This window comes from Lepisosteus platostomus, chromosome 3, assembly GCF_059453375.1.
Source record: "Lepisosteus platostomus isolate fLepPlt1 chromosome 3, fLepPlt1.hap1, whole genome shotgun sequence".
In the NCBI taxonomy this organism is placed as follows: domain Eukaryota; kingdom Metazoa; phylum Chordata; class Actinopteri; order Semionotiformes; family Lepisosteidae; genus Lepisosteus; species Lepisosteus platostomus.
In genome coordinates, this window is record NC_142613.1 from 77,469,081 (window position 1) to 77,485,283 (window position 16,203).

The following is a 16,203-nucleotide window of genomic DNA, read 5'->3' on the forward strand; positions in this document are numbered from 1 at the left end:
CTTGGAATTATATGGGGCCTTAAATCCGTTTTGTTTAGTGTTCAACAGACAATGTACTGTACTGTCTTATTTGTCTGCCAAAATGCACTCATATATGAAATGTACAGACTTCATTGGTTTTCCTTTTGATCAAAATGCTAATGGGCTATATTTGCTTAATTCAGCGAAGCTGGCATAACAGTGACAACTCATGTTTTATTTTCATGTTTTTGGAAGACAGCTTTATAAGAATTGGCTAGAATACATTTGCTTGGAGGAAAGGTCAGAGTTCTTGAAGATGTTATGATTTATAGTAAAAACATGTCAAGAAAGCTTCACAGAATATATTACCATAAAATAAATAGTGGTTTTCCTCTAACATATTTAATGTATTGCAGCTAATAAATGCTAATGTATTTTGTTGATGCCAGAAGGTATGTTTTATACTTAAACACTTACATACCTTAAAGTGTGTAATTCCATAAAAGGAGTTTCTAAGAATAATGTTTTGCAGGAGTTCATGTCTGATCATCTTATTTAATCTGTGTTTTGCCTCCAGGTGTGATGCAACCAGTCCATATATACACCCTGTTGGCTGGTGTAAAGAAAATGGCAAGATTCTCACTACTCCCCCGGGTCAGTGGGATAATAAGAAACATCAACCAGCATATTCAGATTTCAGGGTGTTTTTTTCCTTTCAGATATTTATTTTAAACAAAGGAAACGAAGGAAATTATAAAATACATGACATTCCGTTTCCACACTTTATCCTGAATGGTACTTTTCTTTTTTGAAACGAAGGAAATTATAAAATACATGACATTCCGTTTCCACACTTTATCCTGAATGGTACTTTTCTTTTTTGAAACTTTGGAGTGCCAAGACAAAATGTTTATTAATCTTCCACAAACATTTCCTTTTCAAAGGTATTTTGTACATTGTTACAGTTTGAGACAATTTTAAGATTCAAGAACTGCACAATATGTCATTTCTGTAGCTAAATTACTAAAAAGTAGAAAACCCCACTTGCACTGTATCTTCCAGGTACAAACGATGTGATGGAAAATTAAATGTTTTTTCATATTGTGTCAAAATTAGCATCAAACAGTGCCACATACAGTACCTTGAATTGAGGTGAATTTAACATGTCTACCAAACTCAAAGTATTACTGTTCTAGAGAAAAATAACAGTTGCTGTATTTCTTAAAGCAGCACACCAACAAGTTTTTAAGAAAACTAACCCAATCTTTACCTGTAGAATCGGATGAATAAGAAATTAATCTCACCATCCCGGACCCTGCTGAAAAGATTTAGGGGAGGACACTAGACTCCTGCCTAGTGTGCTTTGTGATCCGTCTTGGTTTTCCTTTCCAAGCACTTAGTACAAATTAAACAGAAACCCAAGAAAACAAAATCTAGATCTACCTACTGTACTCCTGAAGAAATACAAAAAATGTCTTCCTTGCTAGCTGGCTCCTTGCTAAAAACATGCTTAGTAGTTTAACTTGTTTGTGTGACAGATATTATATTGTAGATGACCTTTTCTGTGATTTAGTTGAAAACAAGGCTGTCTTTTACGTTTTTATCTAATTGCAGAAAGCGTAAGAGTATGCTGTGAAAGATCTTATAATTTTTCCTGCTCAGGGAATAAAGATTTTTTTTGTTTTTTTCCTTTCCTGTCTTCTTGAATTAAAAAACTACAAGAAATTGAATGTTTAAACCCAATCCCTTGCAGGCTTCTGTCTGCCTATGTTTATTCTGAAAGTTTGCTGTATACAGTATATGTACATAGTGAAACCCCCAAAGAGGAGTTTAAAAAGAGCTAGTGCTCCAACATTCTGTTGTTTTAGTACATACCAAAAAGCAACAGATGGCATAATAAACAGCGCTCCAGAACTGTGGTAATCCAGGGCTCTAGCCACAGTGGGTGCTCTCATTTGTTGTACACAGTTTTGCCCAATTGTCAATTGCAATATACTGTGTTTATAAATGCAAAAATGCCAAGCATTTCTATGAGTCATTACCAGATAAATACATTTTAGAAACTACATTTGCAGTCTTATTCTTTTTTTCGGAATAAAATATTAAAATTGGCCTCTTCGCTCTCTGAAAGTGATTCCTACAATTGTCCTGATGTGACAACATTCCAGCAGGACAGTTATGCCCTCATTCGGCTTTAAAATAGAGGCTTTCTTGATAGATGAGAATATGATAGTTATACAGAGGATGCCTTACTTATTACAATTATTGATTATAAGAGCCCCATTGAACATTCATGTGATGAGCTGGGATATTGTGTCACACCGAGGGATAGGGACTAATGAACTGGCACTTGTCTGTTCTAGCCCGTCTAGGCATTTCTAGAGAAATGAACCAGAATCCCAAATGTACAGCTTACTTAGTTTTCAACAGAGGGCATGTACTGTATGTTGATTAGCTCATAATTAATGTTAATCAGCATAACAAGTTAACCTAATGTCATAACTGTTTAATAAAATGTCAATGGACCTTCTACAAAAAAAAAAGATTTTGGAATCGGCCTGATAATAACTTTCTAGAAATTGATGGAGTTAGCAATGAAAGGTTTCATTTGGCACTCAGTATATTTTGTGTAGGTTTGAAATGTTACAAGAATTTATTTATGAAACTACCTCAAAGGCCTTCTGAGAACTCAGTATTCTGTTTTATCATTTACTGATGCATATCCACTTACAGACTAATATTTAATTCTCAGTTTAATTCAGTACTACCAAAATTACCATTCTTCCTTTTACTTACTTTTGGTAGCCCAGTATTCTCAATAAGCAGTGTTTTGTTTTTAAGGCTTAGATTAGAGGTAGTATTTCTGCAATTTCCCTCACGGGATCAATAGAGTATAAAGTATCTATCTATTTGTGCTAAACATTTTATGACGATTCATTTTACAGATTACCCAAATGCTAAACATTTCTCCTGGGAAAGGTATTTGGAAGAAACCAATTCATTACCAGCACCTGCAAGGGCATTTAAATCGGTAAAGATGTTTTGTAAAATAATAATCTAAAGTACTCCAGTAATTTCTCAGAAAACTGTTGGCATGAAAATGTGAAGATTTCTTATGACTTTTCTTTCTAGAGACCCACTCATGGATTCCACAGAAATATGAAGTTAGAAGCAGTTGACAAAAGGAACCCTATGCTCATCAGAGTAGTTACTATCGTTGACACTGATGATCACAGAATTAAGGTAAGCTTTTCGGCTTATTGTACATGCTTTTTCTTGAATTGCCAGCAGCTTGTATTATGTCCAAACCTGCTAGTGTCACAGAAATGTATGTGAAAGTATATTGTGTATGTGAAACACAGAAACAGTCAATAATGTACTGATACTACAAAATATATTAAACTTGCAATTTAAAAAGTAAATATTAATTGAAGGTTAATATTTACTTTTTAGGTTTTCATGTTTACTTTTAACAGCATTGACTTTTTAAATAGAATTAATTTTCTGGCTTCTCAAAGAGTCCACAGGGGCCACTGATTTCAGCACATGCCATATTGTAGCTTTTTTAGTCTCTGCTCACCGCTCTCTCTGCCTTTATCCTCAATCTCAGAATTCACCATCTCTCCTAATCCTAATTATCCCTTAAATTAACACCCTGTTCTCCATTTACCACGGTCTTCTTAATCTGGCCTTGTCTCCTTTGTGGCAATGATTATATGTAGAGCTCAGAAAATCCAGCTCTACCCTTCATGGTCTTCAGAAATCACATCACGTGCACTGAACACCCCACGGTAAATACGTGAGCTGAAACCTGGCAAGTCTGAAATGTCCTTGCCTATGCTCTGGAGATGCACAGTAGCAATAAAACGCGGATGAAAACAAATCTGCAAGAGATGCATTGCAGAATATCAAAACAGGGCTTCAGCCACAAAGATGTCTTAGATATCACAGTACTTCTGTGAAGGTTGGTGAGGTCAAACCAGAGAAGATCCCGCCAGTGAAACAGCAGAGTAGCACTCTTTATAAACGAGATCATAGCTAGAAACCCTCAGATCATATTGTGCTTTAATTTAATCCCTGTATGGAGCAGTATAGGTACAAATGTGCCAAACTGAAAGACAATTACAGGATTTTTATAGAGAGTGATGTATGGGGGACCTGTGGACATTCCTCAGAGCTCTGTTCTCTGCTGCCAAAGGCACTACAGCACAGTATGTATGAAATGTATTTTTCATAATAAAAATCTAAAGTGAAATACTTTCCTAATTACCTGCTGCTGGAATCAGCATTAAGACAAAATCTAGATTGTTTTAATGTGGTTGTAAAACTGAAAAAAATCCCATTGCATTCACAACAAGAGTTCACGTGATGTCATATCCACAGATGTCCCAAAACATTAGCGTACATGTCAGTAAACTGCAGTGTGATCGGTACACTGTATAAATATACTGTAAATGCAGTATGATACCGTATAGTTTTATAAAACACTACAGTACAGTATGTGTGCAATTTATTTTTATAATTAAAATATAAATTAAAATTCTTTCCTCATTACTTGTTGCTGAAATTTGCATTAGGACAAAATATAGATAATTTAAATGCAGATGTAAACTTGAAAGAAGCACATCACGTTTACAAGTTTTTTTTTCAGTAGAAAGCCCTACTTTCTTTTAAAATTAATTATATATTTAACATACAGTAATATACAGTATAACACTAATAAAAGTCTAAACAGTATACAATTAAAATTATAGAATTTGGTGCTTTTAAATGCTCCCAAATGCCACATTAAGCATTCTTTGTGTACCTTGGTGGTTTTACAAAGTAGTGCAGTCCTGCAACTGAATATCTTTACAAAAGTGCAGTGTGGTGTGTACAATATACCCATTCTGTTGCATTATTTGCCATGTATTCTGAATGGCTGGATTTGTATCTGTCAAGCTGACTTGAATTTCTGTTAATTTTATGTATCTTACATTTCTTTCAGCCTGAGTACCTTCTTCTAATCCCCTTTAAAAACTCTTAGTTCTGACATTTCAGCATCTTCACTGTCATTTCCCTTCATAACACTTACAGCTAAATCACAGTGAAATATGGACAGAACCACTTTATGTGCTGGTTAGCTTGTCTTTCTCTAGGAGTGCTAAGTGGAACAAACATATAAGAAAATATGGTTCTGAAAGGCAGGTTAACTTTCAAGGGGATCACATATTCATTCCCCTGTTGTGTGTGCACAATGGCAGAGAAACTAATTACTTTCTCAGTCAATATGAAGCAAACACATGAATTCACATTCATTTGTGAATTTTACACTAAATGGTTTTAATATGGCTTCCACAGCAGAAAAATGTGGTGACATTCTTTCCAGTTTTTTTAAATTACTTACTTTATTCACTTCCTGAATAAAAATAAATTATTATTTTGTCAAAAAGTGTTCTATAGATTAACTGCTCGCTGGTATGCATAAAATAATATTTTCTGGCTGTTTTAGATTTTAAGTTTTTAAGGGGGAGAAGTGTTTGGTGGGACCTGAATATCAGTTGTTGAATCCCGGCTGAGCCACTAATTGCGATTGTGAGTTCAAAGTCGAACACTAAACTGATACTCTTGATATTTGGTAAATTGAACTCGGCTATGGTTCTACAACTTTCAACTGATCATCGTGATCATCGCATATAGATTGAGGCATCCAGTGAAGATTGAAGTTATTCAGTGGGTACCTTATGATTCTAGGCTAATAGTAGATTAAATCAGCCAAACATTTGCATGTCTTGAATCAGTGTATGCACACCATATCTCTTGTGGATCAATCTAAGTGTACAGCAGAGTCCTGTGTTTATTATTAAATATTAATCTTTTGTACTAAATAATTTATTAAAAAATACTTGTTGTAAATTTATAAAAAACAAAGAAATCCATTAACCAGTACAGTGTTCTTTAGAGATGTTTATATTTTGGGTTTCCATTGTTTGGTTTCATTTAAACATAATTTTTAAAATAAATATTCACCTGTGATCTTAATTTAATCTGAAGCATTTTGAGCCATTAAATCCCAGGAAATGGAATGTCATTCTGATGTCAGTCTTTTGCTCTAGCTATTCAGTGAATATTGTGCAATACTCAACTCGCTCGGACAAAGACTTGCTTATCTGCTCACCAGAATCCACCAGACAGGTCATGATGTCAAATCCATTTTTATTGTGATGTTATTTTCTATGATTCAGAAAGGTTTCACACCTTGGAGGGCTCATGTCTATAGGTCTTCTGTTTTTATAAAATAACAGTAACGGATGAGTTGGAAGAAGCTGCTCAATGTGTGCTTTTAGGCCTGTAGCTACTGTAGCTGGTTTAGTTTGTTCAGAGCTGAATTGGAATTAAAACCTACGGTCATGACAGCCCTCTAGGACCTGAACTCAATAGGCCTGCTTTACATGGTGCATGATGGTCTACATGGTATTGTTCGCTGCCGTGCAGATCCACTTTGATGGCTGGGGTGATGAATATGATTACTGGGTAGACACTGACAGCCCTGAAATCCATCCTGCTGGCTGGTGTGCGAAGACTATCCACCCTCTTCAGCCACCTATCAGTGAGTAATTTCAGCAGTTTTATTTGCACTACACAAATGTGGTAAGTGTTAAGTTCTGTTGTAACAGATTATACTTGTATTATAATTGCTGAACTGTTTGATTTTCTGAAATAAATCACAACACAAGTTTAAAAGACATCTTGAACTATGACCAAAATCCTCAAAACAGTTCACAGTAAAGCTCCAGCTAAACCATGGATTTAGAGTATTACAGCGACTCCCCTTTCAATCCGCTCCATACTAAAGAATACTTTAGTGCAACCAGATCCTCAGTTGTTAGTTTGATCCTGCTGATTGATTAGTAAAGAACCAAGGAGCTCATTGCATTAAAGAGAGTCATAAAGTTTCTGATGTGGAATGGATTTAAAAGGCCACAAGTTTGAGGATTGCAAGGTGATTTACAGAAAGTCTGTGTTGTTATTATTTGCTTGGTAGGAACCCTCTTACCTCTCCTCATCCAGGTTACAATGTAGGAATTTCACATTAAGCGTACATTCAATTAACAATCATGCACATTAATACATGAGAAAAAGGCTTACATAATCTGGAAATGCAATGCAAGGGCTGCACAAATAAAGTACTAAGACCCAAAATGGTTTATAGGTAGTGTGAACACACAGCAATCATGTAAACCCCTGTATACTGTAGTTTTAATGTTCCTTATTTACAGTAAAGAAGTGCAGTTAGCAAGTTAAATTATCAGGTCAATTATTTACATCACTTCAGCTACAAAACACCCAAAATATCTGTCATTTTTGCCTTTTTAGTTAAATTAGTTTTTTATCACATCCTTCAATAATAATGTGTTTTTAGATATTTTTAACTTCACTGCTGGATGTGTGTAAGATGCACTATTAAATACACTTCTATTTTTTTACACATAATTAGCTGATCTTGTTCTCTTCAGTAAATATTGACATATGGTGACTTGATAAAAAAGCACATAACCTTATTTGGTGTTTAAAGCATTCAAATAAAGTTTGATGCATATTTCTACAAGCTCTGACTGTTTTTCTTATTTCAGTTTTTTGTTACGTATGAAGTATATGCACAATATCAAATTCTACTAATGAGTGACTTTGTTACGTATGAAGTATATGCACAATATCAAATTCTACTTATGAGTGATTCCCATCACGTAATAGGATACAGATTTACACATTGTAAAAAGGAGTAACAACAACTGATTACAAATAAATGGTAATGACATTTGCAGAAAATCATTGTTTCTCTTTATCGATATTTCTTACACAAAATATTCCTATCAGCTTATAATAACGTGTCAGTTTTACTCTTTGATTGTTAACTGTCCAGACCTAGCCTGGGAATAGAAGTGCAGTGTCATAACACAAGGCTCAGTTTTTCACATGATGTGTTCTAGAATACATTTTTAGAGATTTATTTGAACATGCGTTTGTAAAAAACTGTGCTTCCAAAACTGAGCATAATTTATTAGGGCCACCACAAGAGCTTTCAGTTAACAAATGCATTTTCCTTTAGCATCTTAGATGACAATAAATTAATCTGCTCCATTTATTTGATTTTCGTCTTTTACGCTAAAAAAAGCATCCCAAGGCATTGCTTTCTGTGATTTTATCTGTCTTATGTCCAGGCTAAAATGTACTTATGGATTAAGGATGCAATCTGTTTGACATTTAATATTCTTTAGTAGTCACCTTGCTTTATACGTGTATCTGGAAGTCAGCCAATTTGTTTTCCTTAGCAGAATAAAGAAAATCAGCATTTCCAAAAACAAGTATAATGTTTTATTTTTGTATTCTGATAAACACATGTTCAACGATGAACCTATAATTAACTTATTTGTGGACATCTTCAATCCAAATTTCAACGGACAAATAATCCTTTCTTATTTCATAGTGTTTTGTTGGAATATAATTAACAATGTTTCTTTCTCCTGATCCTGTAGGCCCACAGGACATGTTTGAGTCCTCAGAACAGGGTGGCTGTCCTACCCCAGGCTGTAAAGGTGTGGGACACATTAAAGGGGCAAGATATTCTGGCCATCACAGGTATCCACAGATTATCTTAAGTGAGATTTGCATTATTTTTTGTTTTAAAATCAGATGACTGAAATTTCATTAAATGTGTGTGATGGCGGGGAAGCTATAGATGAGGTTTTTTAGTGAAAAGCACACTGTGATCTCAAACCCAAACCTAACCGACTTCTCCAGAATCTGTGAAGCACAAACCAACCACAAACTGAAAAGAGGAGACATCTTTATTTTCACAGTGGTTTGTAGGACGGGCAGCATGGTGGCACAGCGGTTCGTTTTGTATCTTCTCCCTCTGGGTGCTCTGGTTTCCTCTCACAGCCCACAGACAGGTTAATTGGCTTACTTGGAAAATTGGCCCTGCTGTGAGTGTGAACGTGTCTGTCTCTGTGTGTGCTCTGCAATGGACTGGATAGGCTCCTGCTCCCCCACGACTCTGAATTAGAGAAAGCTCTTAGAAAATGGATCGGTGGACGCTGGTTTGCAGGACTTTGGAACAATCTACCAGCCTTAGATCCCTTGGCTCATTATTGCCTGCAAACAAATATACAGTAATACCATGAACAATGATTTTTGCCATCAACTGGTCATATTGTTGGTGAAACGTGTTTCTGCAAGGAGAAGCATTTTCATACTGTTTGTACTTTATGTCAAAGCTCCCCCTGTAGTATCGCATGGCATGCATGTATTAGAGGTGGTTTTGCAGAGCTCAATACCGCCATCCACTCCAGCTGCAGTTTATTTGATTTCTTAATCTGGTTGAGTTTATTCATTAGTTTTTTACTTTGACTGCGTAAGACGTTCTAGATTACTGTGTTAATATTACAACCTCAAAAATGTACAGAAGCCTGTATCTCACCAAATTCAATTCACATTATTCGGATAGATTGACAATGAGTCAATGCAAAAGAATTACATATAATTATTTGAGTTCGAAAAGCAAATTAAATGACTGAATGTTTAACTAGGAACAAAGGACAAAAATAAGTAGGTTATGCAGTGTGCTGTATTCAAGCTGGAAAGTTCATGTTTTCAAAACATTATTCCTGGGGGACGCCACAGATTTTGTGGGGAAATGTGTCTGATCAAATCCTCCTCTACAGTCCCTTTTCATGAAAATAATACTCTGTAAGAATTTACACTTTATGAAAACATACATACTGTATAAATTCAGGATTTGTTTTTAAATTTAGTTACATGCTTTCATAATATTTCATTTGCAAGATAGCCACCATGTCTCTCTATTCTCTTGTCTCATTCACATAACTCACAGTAACCAACCTAATCAGATTTTCTCTTAGTGTTTTAATCAACCTAATGTAAGATTTTTAACTATGATACTGGAGAGTTCAGTAGTTCATAAGGAGACTATGTTTTCCCATCCACCCATAAAACAGGCATAACAGAGACAACAGATAATGACTGGTCCTTGCTTCCTAGTTTTTAAATTGTCACCCAACCAGTTTTCTTACATCAACCTGTCAGGTGACAGAGGATGGCAGGTCATTTCCCATAGCCTTCTGGGGAATGTAGTTCAGACAAGAGTGTCCATCTTATCTGAACCTACCACCTTCTCGCATGGCAGAATATACATTTTGCATGTCACTTCTTATCTTTATCGTTTACCTTTCTGATAAATCACATTTATCAGATGTATTACATTTATCAGGGATTGTTTGCAGTGCCATTCCTTTGGAACAAAATCATACACTGTAGCATTACAGTTATGTGGTTGAATTTGTGAAAAATCGAGTTCATTTTCAGCCATGCAAAATGCTTTTGCCATGGGTAGGTGTTTCAGACAAATACAAATCAGGAAGAGAAATGCACAATTATATAGAGAAAAGCAAGCAGCCTTCACAACCCAGACTATCATTGCTGCATGTACTGTAAGTCTTTTGTAGAGCATGCATGTGGAAAATCAAAAACTTAAAGCATTCTCCGCCATCATCACTTGCCAGCGTTATGTCTTTGTTGTTGGTTCTTTTCAGATATGCAGCACAATCCCATAAGCATGGCATCAGCAACAGGGATTGTTACAGCACCATTCTTTAGGAACAGATCTTTTATTCTAGCAGAAGGAGTAGTATCACACTCCTAGAGGGTTGTGGGCTAATGGAACAAGCTACCCAGCCATGTTGTGGAATCCAATGCTCTGGCTTCTTTCAGGACATGCTTGGAGGTGGTCCCTGGACAAATTAACTGCTAACTACTGAATTGATTCCTCCTGCTCCCATTTGTAGCATTTCTTATGACTTTAATGCAGTTCTATTGTTTCAGCTATTAAATGAGCATGAGGGCCTCTTAAGGCATATACAAATACTGTATATGTTTTATAATTGTATTGTTGCCATAAAACCTGTTGTTTGATTTTAATTGTTTGAACAGTATGTCTTATGATACTCCATTTCCACATTGTGTTTTGATCCCTGGAAAGATTTTATTTTTTATTTTTTATAAAACGTAATCTCTCATCACCACAGTATAGGATTAAATTACAGTATCTCTACTACATACAGTGTTTTGTGATTTTATCTTTCCAGTGCTGTAGGATGCCCATATTCTGATATCAATATCAACAAGGACTCGGTTCTTCCAGACCGTCTCAGTGGAGAAATACCTGTATCAAGCCTGAGTATGGCAAAGAACAGAAAAGGAGAATCAAACTGTGACACAGCATCGTCTGTAGTAGAGTAAGAACGATTTGGACTTTTGTTTAGTAAAGCAATATTCCTTTAACAGCTCAAGTTAAAATGTAAAATATGCATGACACACATGACCCCTGAAGAAGGCTTCAAAGCTGAAACGTTGTGTTTTTTCTCTTCTCTTTTCAGCATGAAATAAACCTATTACTTGTTCCTTTGTAAAATATACACGCTCTACAATGTGATGCCCTTTTAATGAGATGGAAGTAAAGAAAATATGACATTCCTCAGGGTGTTTTTTTATTCAAAACTTACAGTAGTTAATTCACTACTACTAAAACACTTTTCTTTCTGCTTGTCTTTTCTCATTCCTCAGAAAACAGTTTGGCTCAAACCAAAACAACCACAGCAAGACATGTGGAACAGAGACACTGGGTGCCCAGGAAGCAAACGAGGACTCCTCGCACAAGAAGTCTGCTTTCTTCCTTAGCAAAGGAAAGAAGCATAGCAGGTTGGCTGTTCTGAACACTGTATGGGCTTTGTGTTCTGGCTTAGTGTAATCTGATAGAAATCTTGGTTTAGGGTTGGTACTTAACTTTCGGCAAGTTGCAGCTTTCCCAGTGCTTTGATCCCGATGTTTCTTGTCTTGTATATTATACTGCCCTGCCGAACAATTAGATGGTTTATCGAAAAGGTCCAGGTCTGTTCACCTGCAGCAGCACTGGCACTGTGGCTAAGGGTCTGGTGTTCTGGGAACCACTCCTTCACTGGACTGCTATGGACTGTTTGGATTGTTACGCTTACAGAACGTACTGTTCTGTAATATTCTGGTATGGCTGTGTGTATTGTTTGTGTGCTGTGAAGCTACTACTGTATATAATGACTTTTTCCCCACGGGATTAATAAAGTATTATCTATCTATCTTTATATGAAACAACAGATTTATGAATCAAAGTAATTGGATCCTTTTGAGAATTGTGATCCATTTCCTTAAAATAGTTCTCAGAAACCTCATACAGTATGTACAGTCACAAGAAACTAGAACGTCTTAGGTTGATGATATTTAGCCTAGAATTAAAAGCAAAAGCTCCTAGCAATTACTGTGTTCTGTCATTGTGAATGGGTTTTCCTATATTTAAGTAATCAGTGCTCAAAGCTTTTTTGCCTTCACATTATCACAAAGCCAAAGGGAGGAAATGGCTAATGAACTAATCTTTTCAAGGGTGTTTATATAAGCAACATAAATAGATAAAGTGCCCTCTTAGGTTAATGTGATCATGTAGAGCTATCATAATTCTAAACTTTGTAAGGTAAATATTTGCTAAATGTACTGCTTTAAGTCTTTTGTCTTGTGATGGCTGCTTAGATCATAATGTACTGCTACACGAGAGCTAGAATTCATTATTAGTTTTATCTTCATCAGACATTTTAATTTGTGTGTTTTATATTGTAGATTTATTTAAATAATATAAATAGCATACATATTACTGTTATTTATAATTTATAATATAATTTATAAATATTTTGTGCAAAAGACGACTGAGATTCATATCTAATTTTAGATTCTAGACTATGCTTACAAAATCAAAATACTTTTAATAATGGTTTGCAGTAAGTGATCATCCTATTTTTGTGTAGTGCAGTTTAAGTATCATAAATACACATGATCTTTGCATCAGCATTATTGTACTAAGTTAGTATACTAACAGGAAAAAATCAAACTAAAATAATGACATCCTTTTAAAGGCCCTGCCCTTTTACATCAAAATTGAATCTTTTTTACATAGCTACAACACAGCTGTAATTTGTTTTGCTGAGTCTTTTTTTTGTCTGATTACCAGTTCCTGAATAAGATGATTATTATGAGGCACGAACACTGTAGATGATAATTCTTGTTGTGTCAGAAGTATCACCCACAGAGAGAAATGGCAAAAACAGCATATCTGTGGTGAAGGAAGTTCATTAGGTTTGATAACAAATTAGAAACAGAGGTACATTCATGCTGGTTTTATGGACAAAAAAATATATATTTTTGCCGCTTCACTCTGTTGTGAAACATTATGTATACTTATGTTCTGGTTTACAGAAAAGTTCATATCTTTAAGATAGCAATAAGATGTTTTATACATCAGTTTCAATGGATTCTACCAGAGTCATCAGTCCTTCCATTCTGCAACCATGTTATCTAATGCAATGTCAAAAGGTAGCCAGGGTCTATCCTGGTAAGCAACGGATGCAAGGCAGGAAACACACTGGACAGGCCACCAGTCCATCACAAGGCATACACAGACAAACACACTCACACCAGCTCCAGTTTTCTTAGAAGCCAATTAACTTGCCAGCATGTCTTCGGACTGCGGGAGGAAACTGGAGTACCCAGAGGAAACCGGGAGGAAATCTACGAGAACATATTAACTATTGATTGGATGTTTCATATATATTTTAAGAGAGATTATTATATATCATACTACAAAGTGGCACAGTGAATAGAAAAAGGAAGGAAAAATTGTGATTTCATTTTACAGGAAACGTTTCCATCACAATGGCACAGTGATAGTGTGATTAGCAATCACAATTATACTGCACACAGTTTAGTCTTTCATTCCACTGAACAGTTAATTATTTTTATGGCTGATCTTTTAGCTTGAACTATTTAGAGAGATTGCAAATTTACTTTCACTTTACCACTTTGCATTATATAGTAGATACAATATTATGACAAACTTTTGTGCAGCCCCAGTAACATATTGTCTTACATGTTGGTGCCCAATCTACATGTTTTTGATGTGTTCCCCATTTCTTCAAAGTTTCAAGATGCTCCTCAGTATCATTAGGGTGTAATATTTCCTTTGATATAGAGAGATTTTATGTTGAAGTGAAATAATTACAAGGATTGTTTTTTTTTTCTTAAACAATTAGCCTTGGGCCTCGGGCCTTGGAATTAGATTATGAAGTATTCCAGAGTATATACTCTGTTTTACAATGACTTTTCCTGCTGTTTCTCTCCTAGAATATCCTTCCGTGTAAAAAGCACGATCATTGAGTTTGATCTCTTTTCTTGAAGCAAAAGTTTTTTTCTCATTGTGATTTGCCATACGTCAAGGTTGCTGTGACCCTTACCAGAGCAGAGCGAGGGGAGTGATCCAGTTTGTAAAAGTGCTTCACGTTAGCACTATGATCCAGGCATTGTGTGCTCGAACCTGAGTCACGTCGGTAGTTGCCGGTGCCTGAGGTTCCTCCTTTGCTGCCAATTAGTTGGTCACACCTGTCTGCCCCCAGTGACTCAGTGACCATCGCGGCCCCCTGGGCCTCTGCAGGCTTGGGATTCTGTCAATAAGGAACAGCCTTTCCTCCAGCCAGCGCTGAACCTCCTGTGATGTACTGTATCGAAGGATGAGTGACTTGAAGGTGGACAGTCCGAGGGATCTGCCTGTGCTTTCCCTTCTGCTTCAGGGCTCGTAGCAGTGAGCTGGGACACGAGAAACATACCACCAGTGCTTTCAGACTGGGAGGAGCTGTATTTCAGTTATGGGAAAACGATTGGCATAATGAAGAGTAAAAACTGGTTTTGAAATGGTTTGAGTATAAAGATTTTATGCTCACAGTAATCTATTATAGTATTCTCTAAAATTTGTACAGTATCTTAATTTCACAGCTACATATGTTGTGAAATATCAGATTTTGTCATAATGTCTTCGAGTTTAATAAAACAGCCCACTGAATGTGAAAGAAAGGTTAAATATTGGGCGCAGTTCAATCCTGGTAGGAATAGGAATGTCAGTGGGCTAAACATAAACAGAGAGCACGTCTCGCCATATTGCTTACAATTATTCCATGTTATTTTTATTTCTGATTTGTTATTAAATGTGTGAGTCAAGCCATCTGATGTTTTTATGAAAATGTCTTTCAGAGTCGGACGCCCATGTAAGCAACGAAAGGTAGAAGAGGAGCTGGAGGAGGAGGAGATAGAGAGTGAAGAGTCATCCATCACTGAGACCAAAGGTGGGCTCCCAGTTTCAATAATGGAACAACAGACATGCCCAAGTGGCATGAGGCCATGTGTCCTTTATTTCCTTGACATTCACAGTCCATGATTGCATATCATTTTCTGTCTTTCATAGAGAGGAAGGATGGAGCGAGATTTGTAAGTGAAGTGATGCAGGTGGTTGTGGCCATATTGACAGACTGGGCATGATAGTTTAACAGGACGAGGCGCAGGGCATAGGAATGTGGATGGGATCCCAGCATAACAGTGATTTGAACAACACAACTGTATTAAAATATGGCTCATATTGCAGATGTTGAAGCCAGGTCCAGATGTGTGCAGCTCACAACTGACTACCCACTGAAGCTCAGCAGGTGTGAGTCTGGTCAGTACGTGGATGGGAGACCTCCTGGGGAAAACTAAGGTTTTTTAGTTGGTGGTGTCTGTGGGGCCAGTGGGCGGCGCTCACCCTGCGGTGAGTCCTGATGCCTCAGTATAGTGACGGGGACGCTATACTGTAAAAAGGTGCCGTCCTTCAGATAAGACGTAAAAAAGAGAAGAGGTGTTACCCCAGCATCCTAGCCAAACTTTGCATTGGCCTTTACCAGTCATGGCCTCCTAATAATCCCATTATCTGAGCTGGTGTATGGGGAGCATACTGGTGCACTATGGCTGCTGTTGCATCATCCAGGTGGGACTGCAAACTGGTGGTGGAGAGGAGTCCCCAATACTTGTGTAATAGTGGAATATCCAGAAAATCGCTATATATAAGGTATAATTATTATTATGATTAGATGGGGGTAACACTGGAAGACTTTCCTTTGTAGCCTATAGATAAAACCACATGCAATACCGCAAATGCTGAGAGAACCATCACGTGTTTAATAGATGATCACTCACAATCAGGGAACCATGATTGCATTTGCCGCCTATTGTTTTTCTCATCTGTTCAGCAATTTTCTCATCTTTATCTGAAATTAGTACGCCAATTACTGGTAATAAGTTGTTCAT

The 16,203-nt window shown here is 36.5% G+C and overlaps 1 protein-coding gene across 6 annotated transcripts in view; it reads left to right on the forward strand.

The window, feature by feature from the left end:
- The window catches only part of l3mbtl3 (L3MBTL histone methyl-lysine binding protein 3), a 62,390-nt gene that overhangs the window by 30,797 nt on the left and 15,390 nt on the right, over positions 1 to 16,203 (forward strand). For 4 of the 6 annotated variants that reach the window (XM_088626896.1, XM_088626893.1, XM_088626894.1 and 1 more), the window contains exons 12-20: positions 539 to 615; positions 2,907 to 2,992; positions 3,094 to 3,204; positions 6,436 to 6,550; positions 8,478 to 8,580; positions 11,106 to 11,255; positions 11,584 to 11,718; positions 15,118 to 15,209; positions 15,506 to 15,577. In XM_088626896.1, the coding sequence (XP_088483022.1) occupies positions 539 to 615; positions 2,907 to 2,992; positions 3,094 to 3,204; positions 6,436 to 6,550; positions 8,478 to 8,580; positions 11,106 to 11,255; positions 11,584 to 11,718; positions 15,118 to 15,209; positions 15,506 to 15,577 (941 nt within the window). The remainder of the gene's footprint in view (positions 1 to 538; positions 616 to 2,906; positions 2,993 to 3,093; positions 3,205 to 6,435; positions 6,551 to 8,477; positions 8,581 to 11,105; positions 11,256 to 11,583; positions 11,719 to 15,117; positions 15,210 to 15,505; positions 15,578 to 16,203) is intronic. The other 2 variants (XM_088626899.1, XM_088626898.1) reach the window with 2 other exon arrangements.